Below are 23,966 nucleotides of genomic sequence, written 5' to 3' on the forward strand. Positions count from 1 at the left end.
GGGAAGGGGCAGAGGGGGAGCCTGGTAGGCGGCTGTGGGCATGGGCTGGCTGTATGGCCAGGCAGCTTTGGGGATTTGGGTGCCTGCCATCAAAGGCTCCATAAATTGCTGAGTGGTTCTGAGTATGCTGGGCTTTTCCCTGGAGCTAGATGCACTGGATAGTGGCAAAAGAGCTCAAGGCACAGTGAGAAACCCATGGGTTGGTGCTGTGGTGTGCAGGACGGGTGGTCCCCGCAGGGATGAGCTGCCAGTGCTTGGCCAAACTCTGGGTTGTTCTGTTGCTCCCTAAGAGTTAGGGATTAGGGCAGCTTTCTCATAAGGATGAGAGAGCCTCAATGAGTACAAGGCAACAACTTCAAGAAAAAAAATTGATCTTCATTTTGGCCCACAACTCACAGCAAACAACGGTTTTAGCAGCCAAATATGACAAAATCCTATTGAACAGAGAAATTTCTGTTTCTGGAAATGGCTGAACCCTAAAGCTGCTCTCATTTGCTGGTTAAGCCTACTACTGATGGAGACATTGCTAAATTACTGCTGGGAGAAACTGGTCAGACAGATCAGAGGCAGACATCTCCCTTGGTGCGCAATTACATGCGCTGCTTGCTTTGAGAAGAGGCCAAAGCAAATGGGAAGCAGCAATTAAGGTAGGCACCAGCAACGAAGACTTAAAGTATAGGGCACGGTGCTTATCAGTCGTCACTGTACAGAGAAGGTCCCTCCTCAGTTTGACTAAAGAGGGAAGAGCTGTCGCTCAATATTTTTGTGTGCTGATTGTGTGACCACTATTTTTCCTCAGGAGGTTCTTGTATGTAGAGGAGGGTGAGAGGAGCAGATGTTCATTGTAAGTTTTGTGACAAATATTCTAGTATGAAAACCTGCTCAATCCCTGACCCAGAACCCTCTTCAAATTGGTGTGTGCTTGTGGGACGTGTGGCAAACTGTTCGATCCTGCCCTCCCCTCAGAGACAAGGTACAGGGCTGGGAAGATTTGCCATGCCTCTGTGCAGTCAGCCTGTGTGCTTTTGAGTAGGGGCTGACAAAACTGGGGGATCCTGAGCCTAGAAATAACCCTTGAGGTAACAACTGTCATACCAACAATACATCTTCCCAAATCACTGTTTTGAAGTTCTAAGTAGTAAGTGTAGTCTTTGATACTCTGTGACTGGATAATGTATTGAAATTGCAGGAAAGAACTGCTCAATACTCAGCACTTCATGTCCAGGATGTTTGTGTCTCTAGTGCATATGGGAAATGGCATATTTCTGGTAATGCAATAAAATCTTACTGAAATCTAGCTGAATTCAGAATTGGTGTGTGAACAGGTACTAACATGTTCTGGTGACAGCCTATTCATAGGTTTTCTGCTACTTCCCAGAGATTTGAAACTAAAGCTGAATCAAACTAAATATTGTTGTCACCTGGCTTCAGAAGCAGGAAGCATCAAACAGGATTGTCAAAGCCCAGGTGGCAGCAGGATGGGTGAGGGCCAAATTGCTTGTGTCTGTGACACCTGTAGATAATGCATGCATGGAAGCATTATGGAAGGTATTTTGGAGGCACAGCAGAGATGTTGGTTATGTTCCACCTTTGCATGTACTTGTAATTCAGGGCAGTTGCATCTCCAGTTTGATCCACAGAAATGTTATCTGGCAATAGGAGAGTATGCTTATTCCTTTTTTTCCATACAATTTTTTATTTTCAAGCTTTGCTCTAAGCTGTTGTAGGTGGTGAAGCCCTTTCCCAAACCTAGTGTGGAGTTCAACTCTCCAGTTCTTGGGATAAGATTCTTAGCTTGACTACTAAGTCAAGCTACTCTACTTTTCTTAATTATATGTATGCAATTATTAAAAACAAACAAAACAAGTAAACATGTATATGACTGCAAAGGTATTCAAAGCACAGCAGCAGTGAGGTCTTGCCAAAGCAGGCCAAGAGCTGGAAAATTTGTCAGTTCAGGAAGATGACTCGATGTTAGTGCTGGAGAAACAAACATCAGAAGGGTTGAAGCTTGCTTATTTGCAAATGCTGAAAAGTGGCTGCCTCCCCAGAGTCTGGTCCTCTGCTCTGCAGCCACCCAGTACAATACACTTTCCAATATTCACAGAAGAGGGGTGTCTTGGGGGATTAGTTGTGGCTTGCAAGGAGTCACAGAATATCAGCCCTGTGCTTGGCAGATCAGCCAGGGACTGACCTCAATGGCAACAATTCTCCTGGCCTGCTCAGCTCTCCATCTACTGAGGGTATTTCAAGAGGAGGTAGGTGAACCACCGTGTTGATATTTCCCTGGTCTTCTACACCTTTTCAGAAAGGGAAGGAGGATGCATGTGAGAAGACACCAGAGTATGTCTGGCACATGGTCTGGAAATGAAGCGAAAGCAGCTCCAGTATCCTGCAGTGTTGGTGGCGATGTTTTCCGTTCCTTTACAGCCTGAGAGGTGCTGCAGCAGAAAAGCAGATCTGCTTCCTCAAAGTCTGTCACTCCCATCTGGGGAACAGAAGCATTGACCTATGAGTTTAACTTGCTGTTAGCCTCCTGCACCTCCCAGGAAGAAGTCTCCATCTCTTCTAACTTGAGGCTCTTTGCCCAAACAACAGGTTTTTCAAGGCTTGTTCTTGAGCCATGTGAGAAACATGGAATAGGTTAATGCAAAACACTGTTGTCCTCCTTTTTAACTATACCGATGAAATGGCTTTGAAGATGGTGTTTTGCAAGTGCTAATTAATAGGACTGTCACTGTGACTCCACACTGCTACTGCAGAGGAACCAGGCTGTCGAGTGCTGTGTGTCTCTGAAGATGCACAGCTTGCCCTGGTTGCAATGTTTTTTTATTGAACATCTTGCTCTCAGCTGCTACTAGAAGCAGGAAACATCACAAAGCTAGGAAGAGCTGATACAGTTTGTGCCTTGGATTGGTTCTGCTTTCCACCTACTCCTGTGGTGCTCCAGGTATTGCAGCAGCTCTTGGCGGGGAGCTGGCTGCCGTACCTGACTAAGGACTGAAACGACTGACTCAACAACAAGAACCACCAAGCAAAGCAGATGAGGTTTGGGCTGGAGTACTTCAGTCTAGAGCCTAGTCTTCATCCCCAAGCACACTGACCTCAGGAAAGTCCATTACTGTTTCTCTCTCACCTGTGGACCCAGTAGGAATTGTTGGATGTTGGGACCACACTGTACTGGCTCTATTGAGTGTGGTCTGAGCACATCCCCACTGGTATGGGCTATGAAGAGCTTTGTTTTTCTGCAACCCCAAAATGCAAAGTTTAAAAAAAAATATCTGGAAATAAACAGTTATATGATCCACTGAAATTCATAACAAAGGACAAATTGAATCCTTCATGCTGTGTAGCAGCCATAAATAAAGGTTTTATGGCTGAGAAGTTGTAGGCAATGTTCCAGCAAAATTGGATTTATTCCCTCCCCACCCCCTGCAATATAAATCTCTGGAAATGGGGGTTCCAGGGGCTGTTCTGACACAACGTTAACTGCAGCTTCTTAAACCAGACTCCCTGCCAGTATTTATAGTCCACGTTCTGCGCATGGTATGTGTGTATATTGCTGCACCAGCTTTTTACAGTTGATTTCTCAGTAGTCATGTGAAACCAAAACAACTGATGGGCTGAACTTGAAATTGCTTGTGCATTAGTTCAATTTAAAAAAAAAAAAAAAGGAAAAAGGGGAAGGGGATTTCTGTCCTTCTGTTAGGAAGAAGATCGCTTGATTCAAATTCCTCCAAGTCAACAGTGGCCCAACCTCCATGAGTGTTGTGGCTTTTTCTCCCCAAGACCACTGGCCAGGTTTGCAGTAGGACCCTGGGAGACTTTACTGGCTGTTTGTACACTCACAACGTGAGCAGTTGTGCGCTTCTCACAAAAGTCTGGTCCCACCTCTGCTTGCTGTCTCCTCAGAGATCTAGCCCAGAGGTTTCATAAAACAAGATATTGGAGTAAGGAAGTCCTGAAACTGAGGTCCAGCCAGGTGGTTCCCTGCTAAGGAAGAACAAACTGTGCAATTCACTGGATTTAAGAGCTAGGTTTTTAGCTGCAGGATCTAAGTACTGGTCAGTGGTGCCAGTGAGAAATGAATAAAGAAATGGGGAACAGAACTCTTCAGTTGTCTGTTTTGGGGTAGTGGAGTATGTTCATTTGTGCTGCCTTCTTGTATGCACGGTATAATCAAAGATGGAAGCTGTGATGAGGAATTTGTTCTCATTAAGCAATTGCCCAAATATCTTCTTTGAGAGGCTGACTAGTGCTTCTGCACAAGTGAGACAGATGTAGAGCCAGCGACCTCTCTGCTCTTGTCTACAGCTTGTTACAGACGCTGAACAAAATGGCTCAAATTGTTGGGACTTGAGAAAAGATATCTTTGAGCTCTGACCCTTCATAACAGAATCCAGACACTGAACCTTGCTTCCATGTATTTCATATGAAGCACCTGACACAGCAGCGACAAATAACGCCGGAGTAAATCCAGCAGCCTGGAGCAGTTTGCCTTCATTAGCCAAGGCAAAGGTCACGCTTCTGGTGTCACTGCTGGTGTCTGGCCACTACTGGGGCTGTCGCCTGCCCCAGGCCTTCATGGAGAGCTTGTGCAATGGAGGTGAGGGGCAGGAACAGGGACAAAAGGCTACTGATGCTTCTAATGGGGCTTTTTGTACCCTGCAACTGCAGTAACTTCCCAAACCTCAATGTGCTGACTTGGAAATTTAGCATCAGCCTCAAGTTCTGAGCTTGAGCTACAGGTGCTGACACACTGAAGCATGACAGGTCTGAGGTCCAGGCACCCCCTTCCTTTTTCTCTTAAGAGCTGCCTAAAATAAGACCATTAGGCCCAAGTTATCAGCAGCCCAGAGCCGTTAACTCTGAAGTCCCTTCAGCTCCCAGATCAGAAAGGCTAAGTGCATGTTTCTAATTATGTGGATGTTGCTGCGAATACAGCCGCTCACCCCCCAGCCCCAGACACAAATGCTCCATTCCCCAAATTACTGCTGACTGCCTGGGATTGGGTTTTATTGCAGACAAGCAAAGCCAATTTTTTGGGGGGTGAGGTTAATTCAAGCAGCCCTCTGTAGGGCTTTATGCTGCAAATGGTTAAATGCTTAACTAGGCAAAATGCTCTAAAGTTAAAGTGTGAAGCTATGTTTCTAAGGGTTTGTGGGACTGAGACTGAAGTTCCTTTTTCTCCCCTAATTTCCACCGTACTTTTCTCTGGAAGAGAAGCTGATAAATGTAAGCCCAAACTTCAGCTGTCTAAACACTGCACTTTCTTCATTGATGGAATTAATCCAACCATCAGGTGGCAAACATCACGGTGTCACACTAAATCTCAAAATGTTAAAATTCAGTCCTCTCCTACTGCCTGGCCAGCGAACAGACCCTGGGGAAACAGCAATGTGCATGTTGGGAAACAAACCGGCACGTTAAACATGTTATCACGAACTTCTGCTTTTACTGCTGATTTAGGAATATGAATTCTGCATTAAGCAGAAGGGAATAGATATTTTTATTTAAAACAGAGTAACTCAAAGTGGCCGTAATAACCCATGTTGCTTTTGTGCTGGGGTAATGAATGACTGTAGTATAAAGTGGTCCTAGTATTTGCCTCAAGCTCTTGTCAATCATTACCTGATAAATAAAAACTTCAAACAGGCTCCTTTTACTTTAATTGGGTAGAATTTCTCTGCAAAGGAAGGCTGAATACAGTGAGTAATGTGTTTGCGGCAGCAGTGGAAGTCAGCAAGCAGGGTATTTGGATGGAAACCTACAGAGGATGCGAATTCTGAACTCAAAAGATGAGTCTCTTTGGTTTTACTTCATGCAGAAGTTTCTGTTCCCGTCGTTGGCAGGGCTGAATGGATTGAACGGAGCCATAGAGGAAATCCCGTGGTCCTTGGCACCACCACTGAGCTCTGCTTGTGCTAGCCCTGCTCTCTCTCTCTCTGTTTTTAGGCTTTACAGCTGACACTTCCATAAAAAATCAGGAATCTTAAGATTACACTAAAGCTCACTTAAATCATTATCTTTTATTATATGAACTTTGGCAGCAGCAGAGGCAGTTTCCCATGTAAGGACCAAGGGTCCTATTGTCAGCACTGGAACAGAATTAAAACAGCTCAATTAAGCAAACATAACATCCTCAAAGTTTGGCCCGAAAGAAGTTAAAATAACTGATCTATGAAATGTTATAAATGTGCTTTAAAATGTCATTACTCAGATAAATCTAGCAGTTCTGAAGCTGGCTCACTCCAGTTTTATGGCCCTGCCCGTTTATGGCTGCGTACGTATTCATGTCAAGAATTCCTCTTCCAAAACAGTAGATGAAGACAAAGCCACAGTAGCGCTGCGGACTGACGGGAGGCTGCGAGGAACTTGGGAACAGAGTCTTGGCTCCCGGGCTGGGAAAGCTGCTACGGAGCCTATCCAGCAAATTGTGTGTGTTTGTGGCAGAGCTGGAAACCAACTGGTATTTCACGATGTAAGGCTGGATGTGTTGAAGTCGGTGGTAAAGCTGCTCTTGGCTGCTCTATAGTAACTAAGACCGGTGCTGTAAGGCGCAATGATTTCTTATTTTTTCTTCCCCTTGCTGGAACCACCTCTGACCTAAAGTGGGCTTAAACGTGGAGGATTTGGTCTATACTGAGAAATACCAGAAGGCCCTCCTCCTAAAACTAGTCTAGACATACAGAGTCTGGACAGACTTCAGTTAGGTCAATAAGGCCTTTCCACTGACACTTTGCTGGACTTTGGATCAGCGCATCAAACATTTCCTTACGATCTGTAATCACTTGTGAAAGATGGCAGTGCAGCTTCAGAAAGCTGATGATTTAAGTCGCTGGATCAGCAAATACATCTATGTAAATTGGCACAACTCTGCTCACAGTTCAAAGTAAACAAGAACCCAAAAATTGCTGTTATGCCCCGAAGATGTAATGTTTAGTTAATACAGGGATTTAGACCATTATTTTTTTCAGCTGCCTCCATAGCAATGCAGTGTGGTATCCACAGTAGGAAACCTCATGCCAGCAGCATCTCTGAAATATGCTAAAACAATCTAAATTAGAAAATGTCAGCTTCTTGGCTGATGTTCCTTTGGAGTTTCTTCTTTCCTTTCTTGTGCCTCTAAATTTTATTGGGATGACTAAATCTCTGAACTATGTTAGCAGTAAACAGAACTAATTTACCCCCTGCTTCTTTGAAACAGCTGCTGACAGCTGCACTATAATTCAATCACGGATCTTTGCAGTGCAGGCTGCAAAACATATTCATATTTTCTCATATTCTTTCCTCTGTTGTGTTTGGACTGGAGGCGCCGCACCAAACAGCGACGGGCTGATTTTGCCAGTACGGAGGGGTTGATCTACATGAAAACAGAGGATCCAGGTGAAATGTTGCCCGGCCAAAAAGGTTCTTTGAGTAAAGGGAGAATAACCACACAGATACACAGTGTTGTTGGGATATCTTTTGTAAAATTGCAATGATTTATTTTACTAGTTTGTACAAAAGGCTTCTGACAACTGCTCTATGAAAAGAACCAGAAATGTGTATGCATTTTTGCCAACTGTTAATAAATATCTTCTTAAATAAGGAAACAAATGTTCTTAGGAACTGAGAATCATTTTTCCTGGATGTGATTGAAAAGGAATTCAGAGATGGAAATAAATAATTCTTCTTCCGCTTTTGTGACAACTATTTACATAAAAATGTACAAACAGTGAAGCTGATGTTGAGCCTAGCAACAGAAATCCTATTATGTAAAAAAAAAAAAAAAAAAAAAAAAAAGGCAAAACCAAAACAAACAATCCCCACATAATATTTAATATATGAATCCTATACAGCAAGATACCGTGGTCCAAGTTAAAAATGCAATACACCGACGCAGTGACCACCAACACTGAAACACCCGCAAGAAAAACTAACCCTTGTCTACTAAATAGTGGAAGTTGAGGCCCGATTAGCTTCGCACTTTGCAGGCAGCACCTTAACTTCCTTTAGGAGGCTTACAGAAGCACTGCTGTGTATGCGTACACCACGGCAAAAGGCACTTCTGATCTGTGCGATGCCAATACCTCGCTCTACATAAGAGATGCCCTGGGGGCGGTTTTGATGTGGCAGTTTGCTGGAGAGGTCTCGTCTGCAGGCTGCTGGGAGAGATGCTCTTTGGCATCAGCTCTTGTCCTGCATTTGCTGTAACTATTTGGCCAAATCTCACCTCGTGCCAGGTAGGGAGCTTGCTGGAGTTGGGCTTGCAGAGTGTGTGCTGCGGGTCCTGCAGGTGTTTGAGTTGCCTGGTTTGGAAGCAGAGCGCGCCAGGCAGTCCAAAAGCTACCGATACCATGGGGAGACGTCCACTTTCCCATAAGCCTAATCCTGCTGCCAGGAAAACTGCTGAGAAAACACCAATTGACTTGAATGCAATTAGAATTAGACAAACAGAAACAAGTTTCCAATTTATTTCATAGCGAATAATCTTTTTGCTCTACAGAGCGATCCGGGGCCAAGTTCCCACTGTGGCTGCATCGCCCTGTCCCCTTGGTGTGCAGAGAAACCCAAATCCAAGCATTTATTATGTTCTGGACCCAACTGTTGGAGGTTCAGCTTTGCATTTATTATGTTCTGGACCTATCTGTTGGAGGTTCAGCTTTTTGAAGTTTGGGATTTAGAGCTGAGTATGCTGAGGACCTGGCCTTTAGTAGGACAGAATTTTCTTTTTTTTTTTTTTTTTATTCTCCCTGGTGAAGTTTGTGCCAGTCCTGCTTTTGTTATCTCAATGTATGATAAAGCTTTGGATCGGTTTGCAACTGGTTACTGCTCCTCTCTTGTCTTATCGCAACAAGTTTAATGGAGTTGTAATTACATAGGTGTGATGTTTGTGTAACCCGTGACTTTAAAGAATGAAAAAGAAGAGCCTCGGGGGGATGTTTTCTTACCCCTGGTTTCATCTTGTAGATGTGGCTAGTGAAAGTGATTTTTAATTTTTAATTTTTTTAGAGTTGAAACCAATAATAGAGCAGTGTCTCAGTATCATAATCAGTGGCCTTGGGAAGTAAGGTTTCCTGTCGTGATTCTAGCTGGGTTGGCGTGGTGCTGGGTGTATGTCCCAGCTTACAGCACCTTCTGTACGCCAGCCTCCGCATTTTTGTAAAAGTGTTGGAACTTGTTCTGTTGTTGAAGTCAATGGATATTTTCCAAACAGGAGCAGGATCTTTATCTCTCTTTCACAACTCTGTAACTGCTTAGGATACCCCAGCTAAGCGCTAGGTTTAATCCCAAAATGTTTCTTAACATTGTGCTGCTTTCCTGTTTCAAGTTCATAGCAAATTCAAATTCTTTCTGGTTGCTAGAGGAAATTTTCCCGTGTTGACAAAAAAAAAAAAAAAAAAAGTATACCCCAAAAGTCTTGCTCTTGGGAGTTATTTTCTTCATTTCTTTTGCTTGCCAGTTAGAAAATTCTTTATTTTCTCTTAGACTGATTTGGCCTTTGAACTTGAATCAATCCAGATATAGCTTTTGCTACTGCAGTTTAAAACTGGAACTTGCATCTAATTAATCTTTGCTTCTGCTGATGAAATTGAAGCAGAGGGATGGAAGTAACAATTCTCTAACAAAATACCTGTTCAATCCAGGTATCTTTTGCTCACTTATTTTATTGCAAACTGTGTGTTACAGGAACTACAGATGTTTAATAGTCACAGCACGTTCTCACCTTGGATAGATTATTAACTTTTAATTCATAATCAACACTGGTGTGTTTGCAATTTCTGAAAGAGTCGTTTGCAGAAGTATGTACTGTAGGAGCCAATTTTGTAGGCAGATTTGGTTTTAAATGGTTTGTCTGGCTTGTTTCAGTTTACAAGCTCATTGTCTGTAATAAACTAAAACAAAATGTGTTCAAATGCCACTTAGATGCAGAAACTGTTCCATTGTCTGAACTTTCAGAAGCCCAGTCCTAAAAACTGTTTGGGATTTTTTTAAGCCCGCTGCTGCAGTGCTAACCTTTTCCCCTCCCCCAGCGATCCGTACAAAACCCACTCTTTACAAATCACTTTTTTCTTCCATTTTTTCTTTCTTTTACAAACCTAATGACAGCCACATGCTCGTACCACCATGTTCCTGTACTTTTTTAAGATAACGTTGGAGCTGTCATCAAAGTAGAGCACTGAGATGGCATTGAGTTGGGTAGGAGCACAGCAGGGTTTCGGCACAGTCTCTGGGTTTATAAAGTGAACCTGGGGAATTAAAGCAGAGGCACGTTAAGATGCATTTTCCTCTCTCCTCCCCCAAAGTTTCTCTTTCCCAGGCAGCCCGCTCACTCAGACATGTTTTGAACACCTGGCTTTGTGTACAAATGTCTTGAGATGTCCCCTGCATGTATGGAGGCTGACGCACGCACCCAAGTCAGATCTAGTTGGAAATCTTTCAGTGAAGCAGGTTTTCATTAGAAGATTCCCATTTGTCAGAGCAGTCAGAGTTCTGCAGAAGCGTACCAGTTACGATAAACTCTGTGGGACATGTGGACGAGGTTTTGTGAGCAACCCCATGGGTGCTGGGCATGGGGTCCTATCCCTGGGGCTGGCAGCACCGAGACCTGGCCGGCACCAAGGGCTCTGGGTCCCTGGCTGCAGGACCTCTGAGGAGAGGGGGGAAAGCGACTAAAAACCAATTCTCCAGGAGAAAATACTGTGAATTTTCTTCCCTTGTATATGTAGATGCTTCTAGCCTCCCTAATGCTTTCTGCAGTGCTTTCCTTAGATGTGCACGGGGCATGGGATGTGGGTGTAAAAGCGGAGTGAGCCTCCTTGTGCCCTATGGATATGGGCAGGGGACTGGGGCTGTGCCAGGATGGTTCCCTAGCAGGACAGCTGGGGCTGCTGCCCCACCACGGTGCTGGGGACTGGCGTGTCCCCTGACCCTGCCGGCTGCTGCGGTGCCTTGGCTTTGCTGAGGCAGCTGGGGCCACCAAGGGTCTCCCAAAGCGCTGGCGCTGTCATGTGGACGCGCTGGCTCGGGGCTCCCATCTGGACGTCTTTGCACAACTTCATAAAACAAATACACCCACAGAGCAGCTGGGCTGTGGAATTTTGGGATTCACTGACCCCTTCCTCAGCCTGCCCCCAAATCCACTTCTGGCGGCAGCACACGCTGTGGGTCCTTATGGAGTTTTTCCAGGAGATGCTGATAATGGGTCTCACATCCTGCGCTTCCCTCCCGTGCAGTGGGACTGTACCACCATTAAGATGCCTATCACAGGGCCCCTTTAAACTAGAGAGAGCATGTCAATGCTTGCAGCAAAGAGAGGGTAATTCCTAGCCAACTATTAATTCAGGCCACTTGGCTAGACATGTTTAGCCAGATGCTGCAGGCATCTTAAAGAGCTAATGCAGACCTTCCTTCTCGTGTTAGCTCACGAATCCTTTTTGGTATAAACTTATTGCTGAGTAGCACCTAGCAGAAATAATTGTACCACAAGCTCCGTGACACCTACCAGTGTCTGCACAATGGCATGATTTGTAGCATTCATGTATGAATTCAAGGGGAAAGCACATTCTCCTTCACAGTAATACGCAGCATAGCCCTCTGGAGCGATGATCCAGTCCTTGATTAATTGAAGACATTAGATTGTGGAGAAAGACAGAAATATTGTGCAGTGAAACACAGAGTAGAATGACACATAAATCTATCAGTTCATATGTCTGCATACAATTACAGGAGCTTGCAAAACAAAAATCTGGCACACTGGCCTCTCTAGTGCTGTCCTACACACCTCTAAAGGAGCTGCTCTTCATTGGGTGGCATCGCCTCCCTGGGGGTGTTCAGGGAAAGGCTGGACATGGTGCTTAGGGACAGGGTTCAGTGGGTGACACTGGTGGTAAGGGGGAAGGTTGGGCCAGATGATCTTGAAGGCCTTTTCTGACCTTAATGATTCTGTGATTCTAAAGTACTCATACACCCTGACTTTGCAGAAGCACTTCTTAAGTGTGCTAAAGGCAATACGCATTTTTTTCCTGCAGGGGAGGGAAATCCACATCTTGGCTCGATCTCTAGCAGCCTGCCAAGGGACTTGCAGCCCAGCTGGCACCGGTGATGCAGAGCCCTTACCTGCCACCCCAGGTCCCTGAAGCTGACGTAGAGCTCGTGCTTCTTGCAGGCCTGCCGCTGGTCGCTGCTGCTGTTCTCTGCGGGGAGCGGGGCTGTCAGCACGGGCTGCCCCCAGCCCTCGGCAGCACCCAACAGGGAGCAGGCGGCGCTGCTCAGCTGTTGTGCTTGCTGCTTGCTTTTAATCATTTTCAGTTTCTCGTGCTTTAGTCATAAAATATAAAGTGCAAAAAGCCAAAGACACCCTGGGAACACCCCCTCCCTCCCAGCTTCATTAGACCTCATGTTGGCAAAACCCAGGTATCTCAGAGGATTGCCCGCTGTATTAAGGAGAACTTGTGCAAGGAGCGATGGGGAAAAGCAACCTTTAACTTTTTTCTGCATTCTGAACTGTGCGTGACAATCGCACCTTCAGGCCTACAAAGGCAACATGGTGACATGAAACTAATACAAAACCCATTCGTGCAGCTGTAACCGGGGCACAGCCGGTGACGGTGCTTCGTGGCAAGGCCAAAGAACAAAGCACGGGTCTGAATCGTGGATCTGAGCACCTAAAGCTCTCAGTGTAGTTCTAATGTTGTGTTCATCCTGGCCATATAGCCTTATGTCACACTTTATGCCTGGGGTCCTTCTCCTTCCCTCTCTCGCAAGCTCCCTTTCCATCCAGCAAAATGCTGGAGGAGCAGAGCTGGAATTTGCCGCTGCCCTCAGAGAAGCTCGCTCTGTGCTGCAGCTCCTTTTGGGGAGGCCACTGAGGGCCTGCTACTCCAAGGTGTCTCGTAATTAAGCCACATTTCTATTTTAAATGCCTCGAGCTTTTCATCCATACTAGGACACACAGCTCCCCCCGCAACGGCTGCAGCTATCCTGAGCAAGGAATGGGCTTTCCTCTTCCAGGCAAAACTTCTGGAATTACTAAACTTTTGGGGGCTCAATTCAAAATTGCAGCCTCTTGAAAACGTACAGCATTTTGATTCAGATCCACTGTAATGATCACTTATTTGTTTTAAAGTAATTATCTTAAATTTCATGATAGGAATTTATATGGGAGATTGTTTAGATGGCTTTTTTTGTTTGTTTGTTTTAATTGGATTAGGATATCCTTCAGTTGAACACTGTTTCAAAGCAACATTACTTTTCTAATTTTTTTGGAATAATCCCTAATACCAAGTAGTTTCAGACCAGCAACAGAAAATGAGTGGTAGACCAAAGAGACAACAAACAGCGTTGAGAACGGGCAAAACTGTTCCCGTCTAGTGTCACGTCCAGCAGTGTTATTCCACACCTACAAACACTGACCCAGCAAAAAACCTCCCTGTACCTGCGATGTTGGACACCCGGAAAGCTTCCTGGTTCTTTGGCGTTTTGGATCGATTCTGGCTCCTTTGCTTCCCTCCCGTGGAGCGAATGCTGCGGAGATGAACCTCGGTGGCTTTGAAGAAGGCTACTGTGAATGGCTGCTTGTTCTGCGGGCCGTGCCTCCCAATGAGACCTGCCAGTTTGGGGTTGATGCTTTGCCCTTAAAAACAAAACAGAGTTAAGCAGGACTGTGGTAAGTTCCCATTTTCAGCAGGCACAGTAAATACCCCAAGGAGGAGAGCTGCTGTCTGGTCCATAATGATGATTCCTAGGCACATCCGTAGCCACCAAGTGCCTGGACTTAATCGGCAAAGCTGCTTCTGACAAGAGCAGCTTAGCACAGCTAACTTCATTTTATATCTGCATGTAAAAGTTAAATAAAATGCTCCTACATATAATTATTTTACCCTAAATCCGCTTAGCATTAACTTTTCCTGCATTCTTTAGAGGGGTTTCTTTAAGTTCACCAGCCTATAATTTGAAGTGAGCCTGTAAAAGGAACCATAAAACTGAGCCCATAGGAACACTAAATTCCCACTGGAAGGTTATTAACTTAAAATAAAAATGCCTTATATGAAATGTTGTCAGAGTTCCAGATACACTGCAGCTGAGAGGAGCAAATAGTTCAGATATCAGAAGATGTCACACTTATTGCTGTGTCTCACCACTACTGTACCCCATAACCTCGTTTCAAAGCCATTGATGGCCATGTGTGCTTCCTTCATCCCGGACTTCTAAATTAATTTTATTTTTGTTGAAAGTTCATTAGGTGGTTTTGCTGTAGAATGAAATCGTTTTTCACAAAAGATGTGAGGAGCAGGTGGCAGCGCAATATTGAACATTTCTCCCCGTTCTCTCCAAGAGTGTCTGGGTGCTGCTGTGAAATGGAAGGGGGATATCCAGATCTCCAGTTCTACTGGGGACTGAAGTTAAGTTACGTCAGTAGTTCTTGTGATCCTTTTTGCTAAGGACAGAGCTGGGCCTTGTCAGTCACGAATCAAATAAGCCAAAGGATGGCCGGCAGTTTCTGAGAGAAGCCCTGAAAGGCACCTGACCATGAAAAGCAGCTGAGGGACTTGAGAGTCCCTAAAAAAATCTCCTTACCTTACTGGCTTCGGACTACGGTGTAAAAAGAACCTGGTAACCTGAAATATTTGTAGGTAATTTTCTACAACTCCTGTTTTTAAAATGAACTAAGTAAATGCCAAGGGAGTGGCCTGTGACAGATTTAAAAAATACTGTATTTAGGGAAATGTTTGCATCTTAGCTCTTGCATATGGCCAAAGGTCGGTAAATGTGATGGGCCCCAGAAAAAGGGGCTGTGGTCAAAGGTCTAGGCCAAGAAGTGGGGCAGCCTCAGCTGCAGTCCATTCCCCAGTTTTCTAAAAGCCCGCAGCCCCATGAGCAAGTGCCAAGCTGCACTATTTGGGATTTGTGGAAAGAACAGGCTCAGGAGGGGGTTTTATGGGACTGCTTGGTGTGATCAGGTCCCACGGCGTGCCATGGGCAGGGGAGCGGGGCTAGGCCTTGCAAACCAGATTAAGCAAACAAATATTGGGACGGGGCACCAGGAAAGCTCAGGCTAAAAGAGCAAGTGCAGAAATTTGTGTATGTAGGTTTCTATGTGGACATACAGCAACTTCTTCAGCTGAAGCTCCTTGCTGGAAACTTGTCCAAACAGTTTTCATTTTAAACATTTGAGGCTGAGCCCACAAAGTGCTTAAGCAAGTAGCTAATGCTGAATATGTAAGTAGTTCCACTTGTGCTCGGGCTTTGCCAGATCGAAGCCTTATTTCCTGAAAACAAGCTCAGCTGAAGGAGCTCACTGAGTACGGTTCCTATGGCTTTTCTTGCCCCCTCAAAGAAGCCTTTTGCTTCTCCGAGTTGTTTACCCTTCCAAGTACATCTCTGGCTGTGGTTTTTCCAGAGAAAGTTATTTCACCTTTGCTGTGTCTCTGGAGATTTGGTCAGCGGTATGCAGAGAGGGGACCCGACTTCACATGGGTTTGTTTAGTGGATTTTCATTAGCATGGCAGTAAGTACATCTGACTGATGAATTCCTCATTTAACACCACTGTGTTCAGGATCAGTATGATGTTTCCTTAGGGGAAAACAGGCATGCAGTACTCTGTACGAGTAGTGTATAAAGGTGGGAAAAATGCACTCCTTGGTTCTAACCTTCCTACATATCCAGGAAGTGAGGTTTAACACAAGGACATGTATATAGTCCCCATTAGACAATGATAAGCTTGTCCCAAAAGAACTAAAGCTGTGCTCTTGAACCAGAGGGCGCAGCCTTATCTGCTTTTATGAAGCTGCTTTTTTGAAACTGTCACATATGGGATCTCAAGCAATAAACTAAGTAAACCCAAGAGGGTGCTTGCTGTTCCCATGTGTGGCTGCTGAGCAAGGCGTACCGGCGCTGGGCTGAGAGCTCGCTGCAGGCTATTGACTCACCCAGATGTTTTTTTGCTTGCAGCTTGAGCTGATCCCCATTTTCTATGAGCAAAAACCTCCCCTGTGATTCCACCCTAGTTATACATGTTGATAGACTTATTTGGCAAGACTGTAAAGGAAGACCAGTTAATTTCTTTTGTATAATTTCATCTGGACAGTACCCGTGATGGCTTTTTTTTTTTTTTTTTAAGACTATACTGGCTTCATGGTTGGAGATCTCTGTATGTAGGACAGCTACAAAGGAAAGATCTTTTTTACAATTCACTTAAAGCACTGGGGGTTGTCCAAGCATATAGTGTTGCATCAAAGTCCTGCTGTGTTTGCAGCATATGATTTTCATATGAAGTCCAGGTGTAAAAGCAGTTTTCTCGTTAGCATGCAGTTGGTCTAAATCCAAAAAGAAACTTGGGGAGCAAGGAAGGACATGTCCTTGCCATTCAAAATAGAAAGAAATATTCACGTGTACGGTAGAGAAATGCGAGAGCAAAGGTGTGCTGCCAGGGGACTCAGTCACAGAAGCCAGGCAGACAATCAGGCCCTGTATCTCTGTATTTACTTTTTAAATGCTGGAGTTGGCTTTCCTAACTTCAGCGACAGGCTGATTTAAGCATTTTGTTAATCTCTTTTGAGAAAGCAGCAAGTTACTTTTTACATTGTTTTGAACGTGTTTACAAATACAGCTGGATTTTTCAGGAACATAAACTACAGTCCCAATTTTCACCAAGTCCTATACAAATGAGAATGCCATTATTACTGAAACCGAGAATTTCCAGCTTTGAAGGCTCTCCCTATGATAGATCGGGCTGTATGCTTTTAAAAGAGCCCACTTGTGGTTGCTCCGGCAGAGCAGCTCCTGGGGCTGTGTGGTTGCAGCATTTCCCCGTGTGCAGGACCCTGACAAGCCTTGGCTGAAATCCGTAGCATATAAATAAATAGCTGGCTTCCTCAATGCTGAAAAAAGGGATTGACCTTTGCTATAAAATCACTAGCTGAGGACTGGGGAGGAGGAAGTGATAAGGTTTTATGAGTAGAAGAGTGTGAGAGTGATGCTGTATTATCTGTAGTGTTTAAGAGATACTAAGCCTACTTGCAGCTAGTGCTTTCCTGTGGACTCCAGCCTGGGTCTTGGTTTTCCTCTGTGTGAACCAGAATTGGATGTGCCATGACTCTGGACACAGTGTCTGTAATCCCAACTATTTCCTTTAGGAGGCAAAGTAAAAGCTAAAACCAAGGACAAGTGTTTGAAAACTGGTTAAGCTTGTCCTGGCTGTTCGTTTTCCTTACTACTTTAGCTTGAAGAGTTAAGATTATCTCGTAAACCAGCCTGAATCTGAATCTTTGTGCAAAGATGGCAAAAGGCATCTGTCATTAGGGTGGGGACTGGTAACTTCCATGAAGAAGCTCCTGCTTTGTGTCTCTGAATGATCTGTGAATGCAGCAGCCCTGAGAGGGCAGGTTAAAACAAACCCTGGGCACCTCGCAGTGCACAGGTCTCACAAGAGTAAAATCGCCCTTCGGTGTGATGGCTGTTAGTTTGCCTGTTTCAAAATTGCTTCACAAAGTACTACCCACTGGAAATGTTCATAAAAAGCAATAGTAAACGTTATCATAGATGTGTATCTGGAGAATTAATTTCTACTGCTAGGGAGGAAACAAAAATGGTTCCTAAATATTTTCTGAATCTGGAAGTACTTTGTGCCAGTTGAAGCCAGCCTTTTGCATCACTCAGCTTTGTCTTTCTACACATAGCAAAGTTTCCTCCTCTCTCCTCGACTGGAATTGTTTCACTCAGAAAAATCTGAAGCGGTAGGCACAGGGAGCATGGCTGGAGAAATGCAGGAGTGGTTCTGTTGTGCTCTGCCGCCAGCAGCCTATACACCCTGTGATGGGGATGTGTACACAGCTAATGCTGACATGACTGCATAACAGATCCCCAAAAAAAGCATTTGAGTACATCCTTAACCTGAAATATGTCTACAGACTTTATTTTCTAATCATTATTTGTGCCTTAAGCAAATTCAGGAAAAACATACTCACGAAATCCTATTCAAAGAAAAGAAAACTGAGTGCTTAAGGCTTCCCCTGGTTGAGATTATCTACCCGAAACGGAGACTCCTTGACGTTGCTGTCTGAAACTCACCGTCTATGCTTTCCACGGATAGCTGCAGGCCAAGATTGTGCTGTGGATTCACCACCCAGTGATTACTGGTTGCAGTAATGTCAAACACCAGCCACCCTTCTTCTGCAGCCCAGATTGTTCGAGAGTCGAGCAGGAACAAATCTGAGTCCCTGAAAAAAAAAAAAAAAGTGCAATTTCTTGTTACCTGGGCTTTCCACTGGGGTCTCTCCAACGTTCACATGCCCGCATTAAGTAACGCGCTTGGTCGGCCGTTCAGGAACAGGCATGATGCTGGAGCTGGGTTGGCGTGCTTTCCTACCTAATCACCTTCATATGAAGTGCTTTTCTTCTCTCTTTAAAAAAGGGAGGATGGGCTGAAGCAGAGTTGAGGTGGTTTTGGATTACTTTGCTGCTGCAGTTAACCTTAGAGCTGCTGATGCAACTTCAGAAGAAATGCTTGCCAGGCACAGATTTGCAAAATTATTGTTTGCATATGCAAACTTAGTAATTGGGCAGACAATGCTGCTCATTATCCTTTCCACACATAATTTCCTGACTTTTACGCATAATTGTAGCACTGGTGCAAGCCAGCTGGAACACTGTTGTGCATATATTAACATATGTAATGGTTTTTTAAATTCGTTCGTCTGAGGTTACAGATAATTGATTGAGGCAATAACCCTCTGCGCAGTCACAGGTCTGCATAATGTTGGGTGGCAATTTCCTTTCAATTTGTTGCTTACATCTTTAAAAGGCCACTGCTGGATTATTCTGGTTGGAGAAATGAAAACAGAAGCTGAGAAAGATCGGGAATAGAGAGGATTTCTTGCATTTAAAAAGGGTGAAATCATTCTGGATTTACAAAACATTTCCTGGCAAATTTCTGTAAAATGAAAATTTGAGAAAACATGGGTTCTGTAAAGGAATGAGCCTTCTCTTATCAGAAGTTAAGAAAGAGGTAAAACTTGATAGAAATAGTAACAGAATTGGATGGTGGCGCACTTCTTTTATTTAAAAAAAAAAAAAAAAAGCAACAACTTTAGAAGAAGAACAAAGAAACCCGGTGGAAGTGTCCAGACAAGCCCTGAAAGAGCTGCTTCTGTACTTGTAGTGCACAAACATGATAACTTGTTTAAGTGTAATTATATCATTTTGAGTGAAGAAATATCCTTGGAATAACCCTTTCCAAATATCCTTGGAAAACCCGTGTCCTCAAAGCTTCAAGAAGGCCTTACTAATTTTGTCATTATTGATTTGTCAGTGCAAATAACTATATATAACTAATATAACTATAAAAATAACATTTTTAACTTTGTTTATGCAGTGCCTCTTGTTTGCACAGAATATCAAGCAATCCGAATTGAATCCCAGAAGAGCTGTTGGCATAGGGCTTTTGTCTCTCAGATTTTAGTGATCATTTTCCCTGTGAGATACCAAGAAATTAGAGGCTTTTGTCCTGCAGAGCTGACTCAAAACAGAAGCAGAGTTTTATTGCAATGTTTTTTTGCTATCTATCCTTTCAACCTTTGTGAGCCAGGGCATGTAAGAAATGATGGCTTTCCTCTCTGAGCTAGTAAGTGTCACTGCCGCTAGCTCTATGTGGGCTTACAAGAAATTAAACTTGTGAAATTAGTTCCTGCAGAGCACGTGAGCACATCGAGCACGTGTAAAAGGAGGATCTGTCATTTCCCCAGTGATTCATTTTTAAATGAAAGCACTTTGCTTTCCTTTAAATAAAGTTTTGGTCTGTGGAAGAAGCCCTACATCAGAACTGACCTTGCTGCAACACCTCCTTGCCAGCACGAGGGGTTCTATGAGGAGTATTTTAGTGGATGTTTGGGCAGCCACAGCTCAGGAAGGGGCCGTGGTGCAGGCGATGGAGAGGCTCGGCCCAGGTGCTGGGATTTACTCAGCTCCACTGGGTACCCCCAGGACAGCTGAAGACAAACGGTGCGGATCACCCCTCCCTCCATGTGTGTGGTACTTACAGGAAGGTATGATGCTTGAGCACAAGCCGGGGGGGCAGATTTCCTGGGGTTTCATCCCCACCCAGGAGCGATGGCCATGTGCCCGCAGCACATGACACAGCCGCACGGACACCTCCCGCCCTTCCCTGTTTACAGCACGCGGAACAAAACACATCCCAGGGGAGCTGGGGACGAGGGAGTAGTACGGATTGGCCCGTTCCAATGGCTGAGTCCAAGTTTCCAGAAGTAAAGGGCTTTTATATTCACATACTGCATCATTTAAGCATGGCCCCTGACTGGAACTCATGATTCACACAACGTTCAGTTAACAGGGACTTGGCTTGCTTGGTTTTTCTCCCTTGTAGTTTGCAGGTTGAAGATAATAGCAATAATGATAACTTATTTTTTTAGCTACTGCTCAACTACAGTGTTATTACTCAGAAAAACCAGCCTTTAAGCTTCCCATGCTGACATGATGCAATCGGGGTAACCAGACAACATGAGGCATCAAGTACCAGGGTGAGTCAGGCTGGGAAATTGTATAATGCGTTTGTTTTCCTGTAGTTACAGCAATGTGCAAACAATAGGCCTGGAGGGGAAGCCCGAAGTGAGAGAGATCAAAGGGACCCACTAAAGGGAAATGTCCTTCCCACACACACTCGGAACATTTGGACCCAAAAAGGCCTCGTGTCAGATGCTCCCTGGAGAGGTTCAAGCACTCCTGGATGTGCACTTTCCACTCCGGCCCACCAGCAGCGGCCAGGGTTGGGATGCAAAACCTGACTGGCGTTGCAGGCAGAGCATCTGAGGCTCCTGAGGTTGTGGCGCCTGTTCCAATGAAAAGAAACCTCCCGCTCTCTCAAAAAGACCAACCTCCCATGAAGTGAAATGCCCTGCTCCCCAAAGACTTACGTCAAAACAACACTGAATCACTAGCTAACAGACAGCAAGCCCTACAGCCATCATTGCTGGATAAGTCATAATGAGCAGAGCGAAGAGATGTTATTCTGCTTAGCCTTACACAAAATTTGTTCTGAGGGCTCCTGTCTAATGAGTTGTTACAAGAGTTAGTGCTAGTCTAGCTGATATGGCTGGTTTGGGATTTACATTTGAGACAGATATCTAAGCACAAAGGGAAGAGGTTCCCAGCACACATCTCAACCACAGGTACCTTACCCAGTGACTGTGTGCATATTGAGAGTGTTCTTGGAGCAATGTCAGCGGTGGCTTTACAATCAGGAGGCGGGGAACTACTTTGGTTCCTTGTTCTTCCAGTCCCTTCATTTAAGAACTTCAGAGCATGTGACAAACTGTACTGAGCCTTCTACCAGACCGAGGATACGGAAAGGAACACGATCCTCATTTTACAGAAAATTAAGCTGGGACATGGAAACGTTAATGTCTAGATTAGAGTTACATAAATGATGAAGTCTGGATCCAGACCACAAGTATGTTTTGTTGAGACCACATCAAAATGGCTCAGCATTCAAAGTACTTAGATCAGTGGGAGTGTCAGAGCTTTTAGTGATGATAAAACTCAGGGCTTTCAGATCAGTTTTCTCAAGCAACAGGCTGTTGCTGCAGCAGCCTGAGCTGAGGACGGGAGGCTGGCACTTGTCTGCTGATGGCTTCAGTGGTGTCTGGTGCCAGACACTAGAAAGGAGATGCACCTCCTGGTAGAAAGCACTGCTGGAAGTTTGCTACAGGTCATATAGTTGCTGTGTGGTCTATAAAATTTCCTTTAATAACTCAGTATTTTCTGGACTGAAGGTTGTATAACAAGGATTGCCACGTGAGGCTGGCTGGGGACAATGCACGTGAGATCGTGTCTGGAAAGCAGCTGGAGCTGTGGATGGGGAAGGGCTGAAGCTGCTAAAGGGCTGGGTGTGAGCAGGGACGTGGAGAGCTGGTGGCATGAGGGGGCTAAGAAAGGGTGATCAGTGGAAGAGAAAAGGACTGGAAAAAGTGAGGTTTGTGGCAATGAGCAGAGAAATAAGAGGAGACAAAATAAAGAAAAGGCAAGTAAAAGCATCCTGAAAGGGAAGAGTGAGGAAGAGAGTTGCTGTGTTGCAACCCCCGAAGTTCTAGGAGAAATGATTAACAACCGGGCAGCTTTGTGAAAATAGCAAGTATGGGCTCTTTGCTTTTTGCTGGGGTATTTTTTAGCCTCTTGGATATGCTCTGGTTTGTAGCCATAAATGATAAATCAAAAGTGCAGCACCTCTCCTAGCCACCTGACCTGGTGGGAACCTTGAGAGAGAGAGAGACTGTGAAATTGAGAGTCATCAGTTCTGCAATAGCAAGGGAGAACAGTAGATGAAACCCTGCAATTAAAACCTATAATGCTCTAAGGTCTGTAGTTCTGCAGCGTAGCCCTCGTAGCAAGCAGCACCTGCTTTTGTGTCTGTTTTCTTCCCTCGCTTTTCCCATCCCCCTTGTCAGCTCTGTTATTTCAAGCTGCTGGTTGACAAGTGGTAGTAAACACTAGCGAGCACTTCCAAATGGGATAAAAATAAATGGGAAGAAGCACAGGCAGCGGAAGACAAGGTGACTCTTGGCAGCTCTCCTTACATTGCAAAACGAGCTGATGGCTGCGATGTGCTGGCACTCGGGGCTGCGAGCACCTCGGAGCCTTGGTGGCTCTCCTGGCTGTGTCCTGGCAGCAGCCAGCCCAGGGCACTGCCAGCAGGTCCTGCTGTCCCCTGTCTGCCTTTCAGGCATCTGCTGGCCCAAAGAGCACACCGAGGCTGTCTGGCCGCTGCGCAGCTCTAATCCCTACCTGCTAGTTTGAGGAATTACAGATCTAGCAGTGTTTTAAACAATAACCATATTGTGACACCTTGCAGCAGTAGACTTGAATTGCTTTACAAATATGGGTCAATCCTCCCACGTCCATTTTAAAGTGGGAAACACTGGAGGCACAGATATGTTAAATGTCTTACTGACTCAGCTTGTAAACCACAGGATCATAATCCTACCCTCTTGACTGGTATTATAACCTTAGAGGAGCCGTTTGGGCCACAGGCATGGTGCAAGCTGGCAAATTAACTGCAAGGTTGCCCAAAGATAGAGGTGGCAGGGGGATTGTGGGCAATTCACGTCCAGGTTTGAGCAGGTAGAGGGAGGAGAAGGCAGAAAGAGCATCCTGGGAAGGGGAGAGGAGGTCTCGGGTTGGAAGACATCTGTTTGGATTAAAAAACTGCAGCATCCAGATTCCACTTTGCTTGGTGTCATTACTTAAAGTTGGCTGCAGCTGTCCAAAGACAAGCTTAGGAAAATATTTTTCAGACTTTCCTACTCTGAGAGGGCCCCAGGATCTCCCTGGGCCTCTCCCTGGCACGTTTGCAACACCCTGTGTACACGGCCCCAATGCAGCCTTCCTCCCACACCTCCCCTTCCCTGCGCCTCGTACCCCCCCTCTCCCCCCTGAGCTGCCAGCGAGCCCAGCCGGGGGTCCTCCAGGTGAAGGCACAAACTGCTGGAGGTGGCCTGAAAACTGTGATGATGGTGAGACAGATCTGTGTAAATTCTGTTGAAGCTTGGGAGAAATTAAATTCACTTTAAAATTTCCTCTTGTTCTTATTTCTGTCTCGTCTGTCCCCAGTAGCCATGCTCCCCTTGCTGTGTAGTGTTTGAGGTCATCACCTAGGAATCAAAGACTGATTAAAAGTGGTAATGGGAGAGCTTGTTGCAGAGAGATTGTTGCAGGAAGCCTTCTGTAAAAGCTGTGCTGAGAGAAATGAGGCTATGTAGGTATCCCTGACACTCTGTGCAGATGTTTCTGTATTGAGTTGCTGGTCATTAGAGCATCCCTTAGCTGAGGAGGAGCCCGCTGGGGTATGCAAAATGCTTCCTGCAGCTACCTGAGTGCCTGTGAAGAGTCATGCCTAGCTGAGTGACTTCAAGACTTGTCAGAGGTTTTTGCAGTGGCTTTAAGGAATGGTCTGGAAGAGAGAACTGAATGC

General features: G+C 45.1%; 2 protein-coding genes across 1 annotated transcript in view; one reads left to right on the top strand and one right to left on the bottom strand.

Annotated features, from left to right (window-relative positions):
- Nucleotides 1-23,966, top strand: part of SPO11 (SPO11 initiator of meiotic double strand breaks) — a 326,125-nt gene that overhangs the window by 230,700 nt on the left and 71,459 nt on the right.
- Nucleotides 7,453-23,966, bottom strand: part of BMP7 (bone morphogenetic protein 7) — a 46,272-nt gene continuing 29,758 nt past the window's right edge. The window contains exons 3-7 of the mRNA XM_068700027.1: nucleotides 18,056-18,204; nucleotides 13,421-13,618; nucleotides 12,103-12,179; nucleotides 11,489-11,599; nucleotides 7,453-10,232 (exon numbers count right to left, since the gene is read on the bottom strand). Of these exons, the coding sequence (XP_068556128.1) occupies nucleotides 10,083-10,232; nucleotides 11,489-11,599; nucleotides 12,103-12,179; nucleotides 13,421-13,618; nucleotides 18,056-18,204 (685 nt within the window). The 3' untranslated portion in view covers nucleotides 7,453-10,082. The remainder of the gene's footprint in view (nucleotides 10,233-11,488; nucleotides 11,600-12,102; nucleotides 12,180-13,420; nucleotides 13,619-18,055; nucleotides 18,205-23,966) is intronic.

This window comes from Anas acuta, chromosome 16, assembly GCF_963932015.1.
Source record: "Anas acuta chromosome 16, bAnaAcu1.1, whole genome shotgun sequence".
In the NCBI taxonomy this organism is placed as follows: domain Eukaryota; kingdom Metazoa; phylum Chordata; class Aves; order Anseriformes; family Anatidae; genus Anas; species Anas acuta.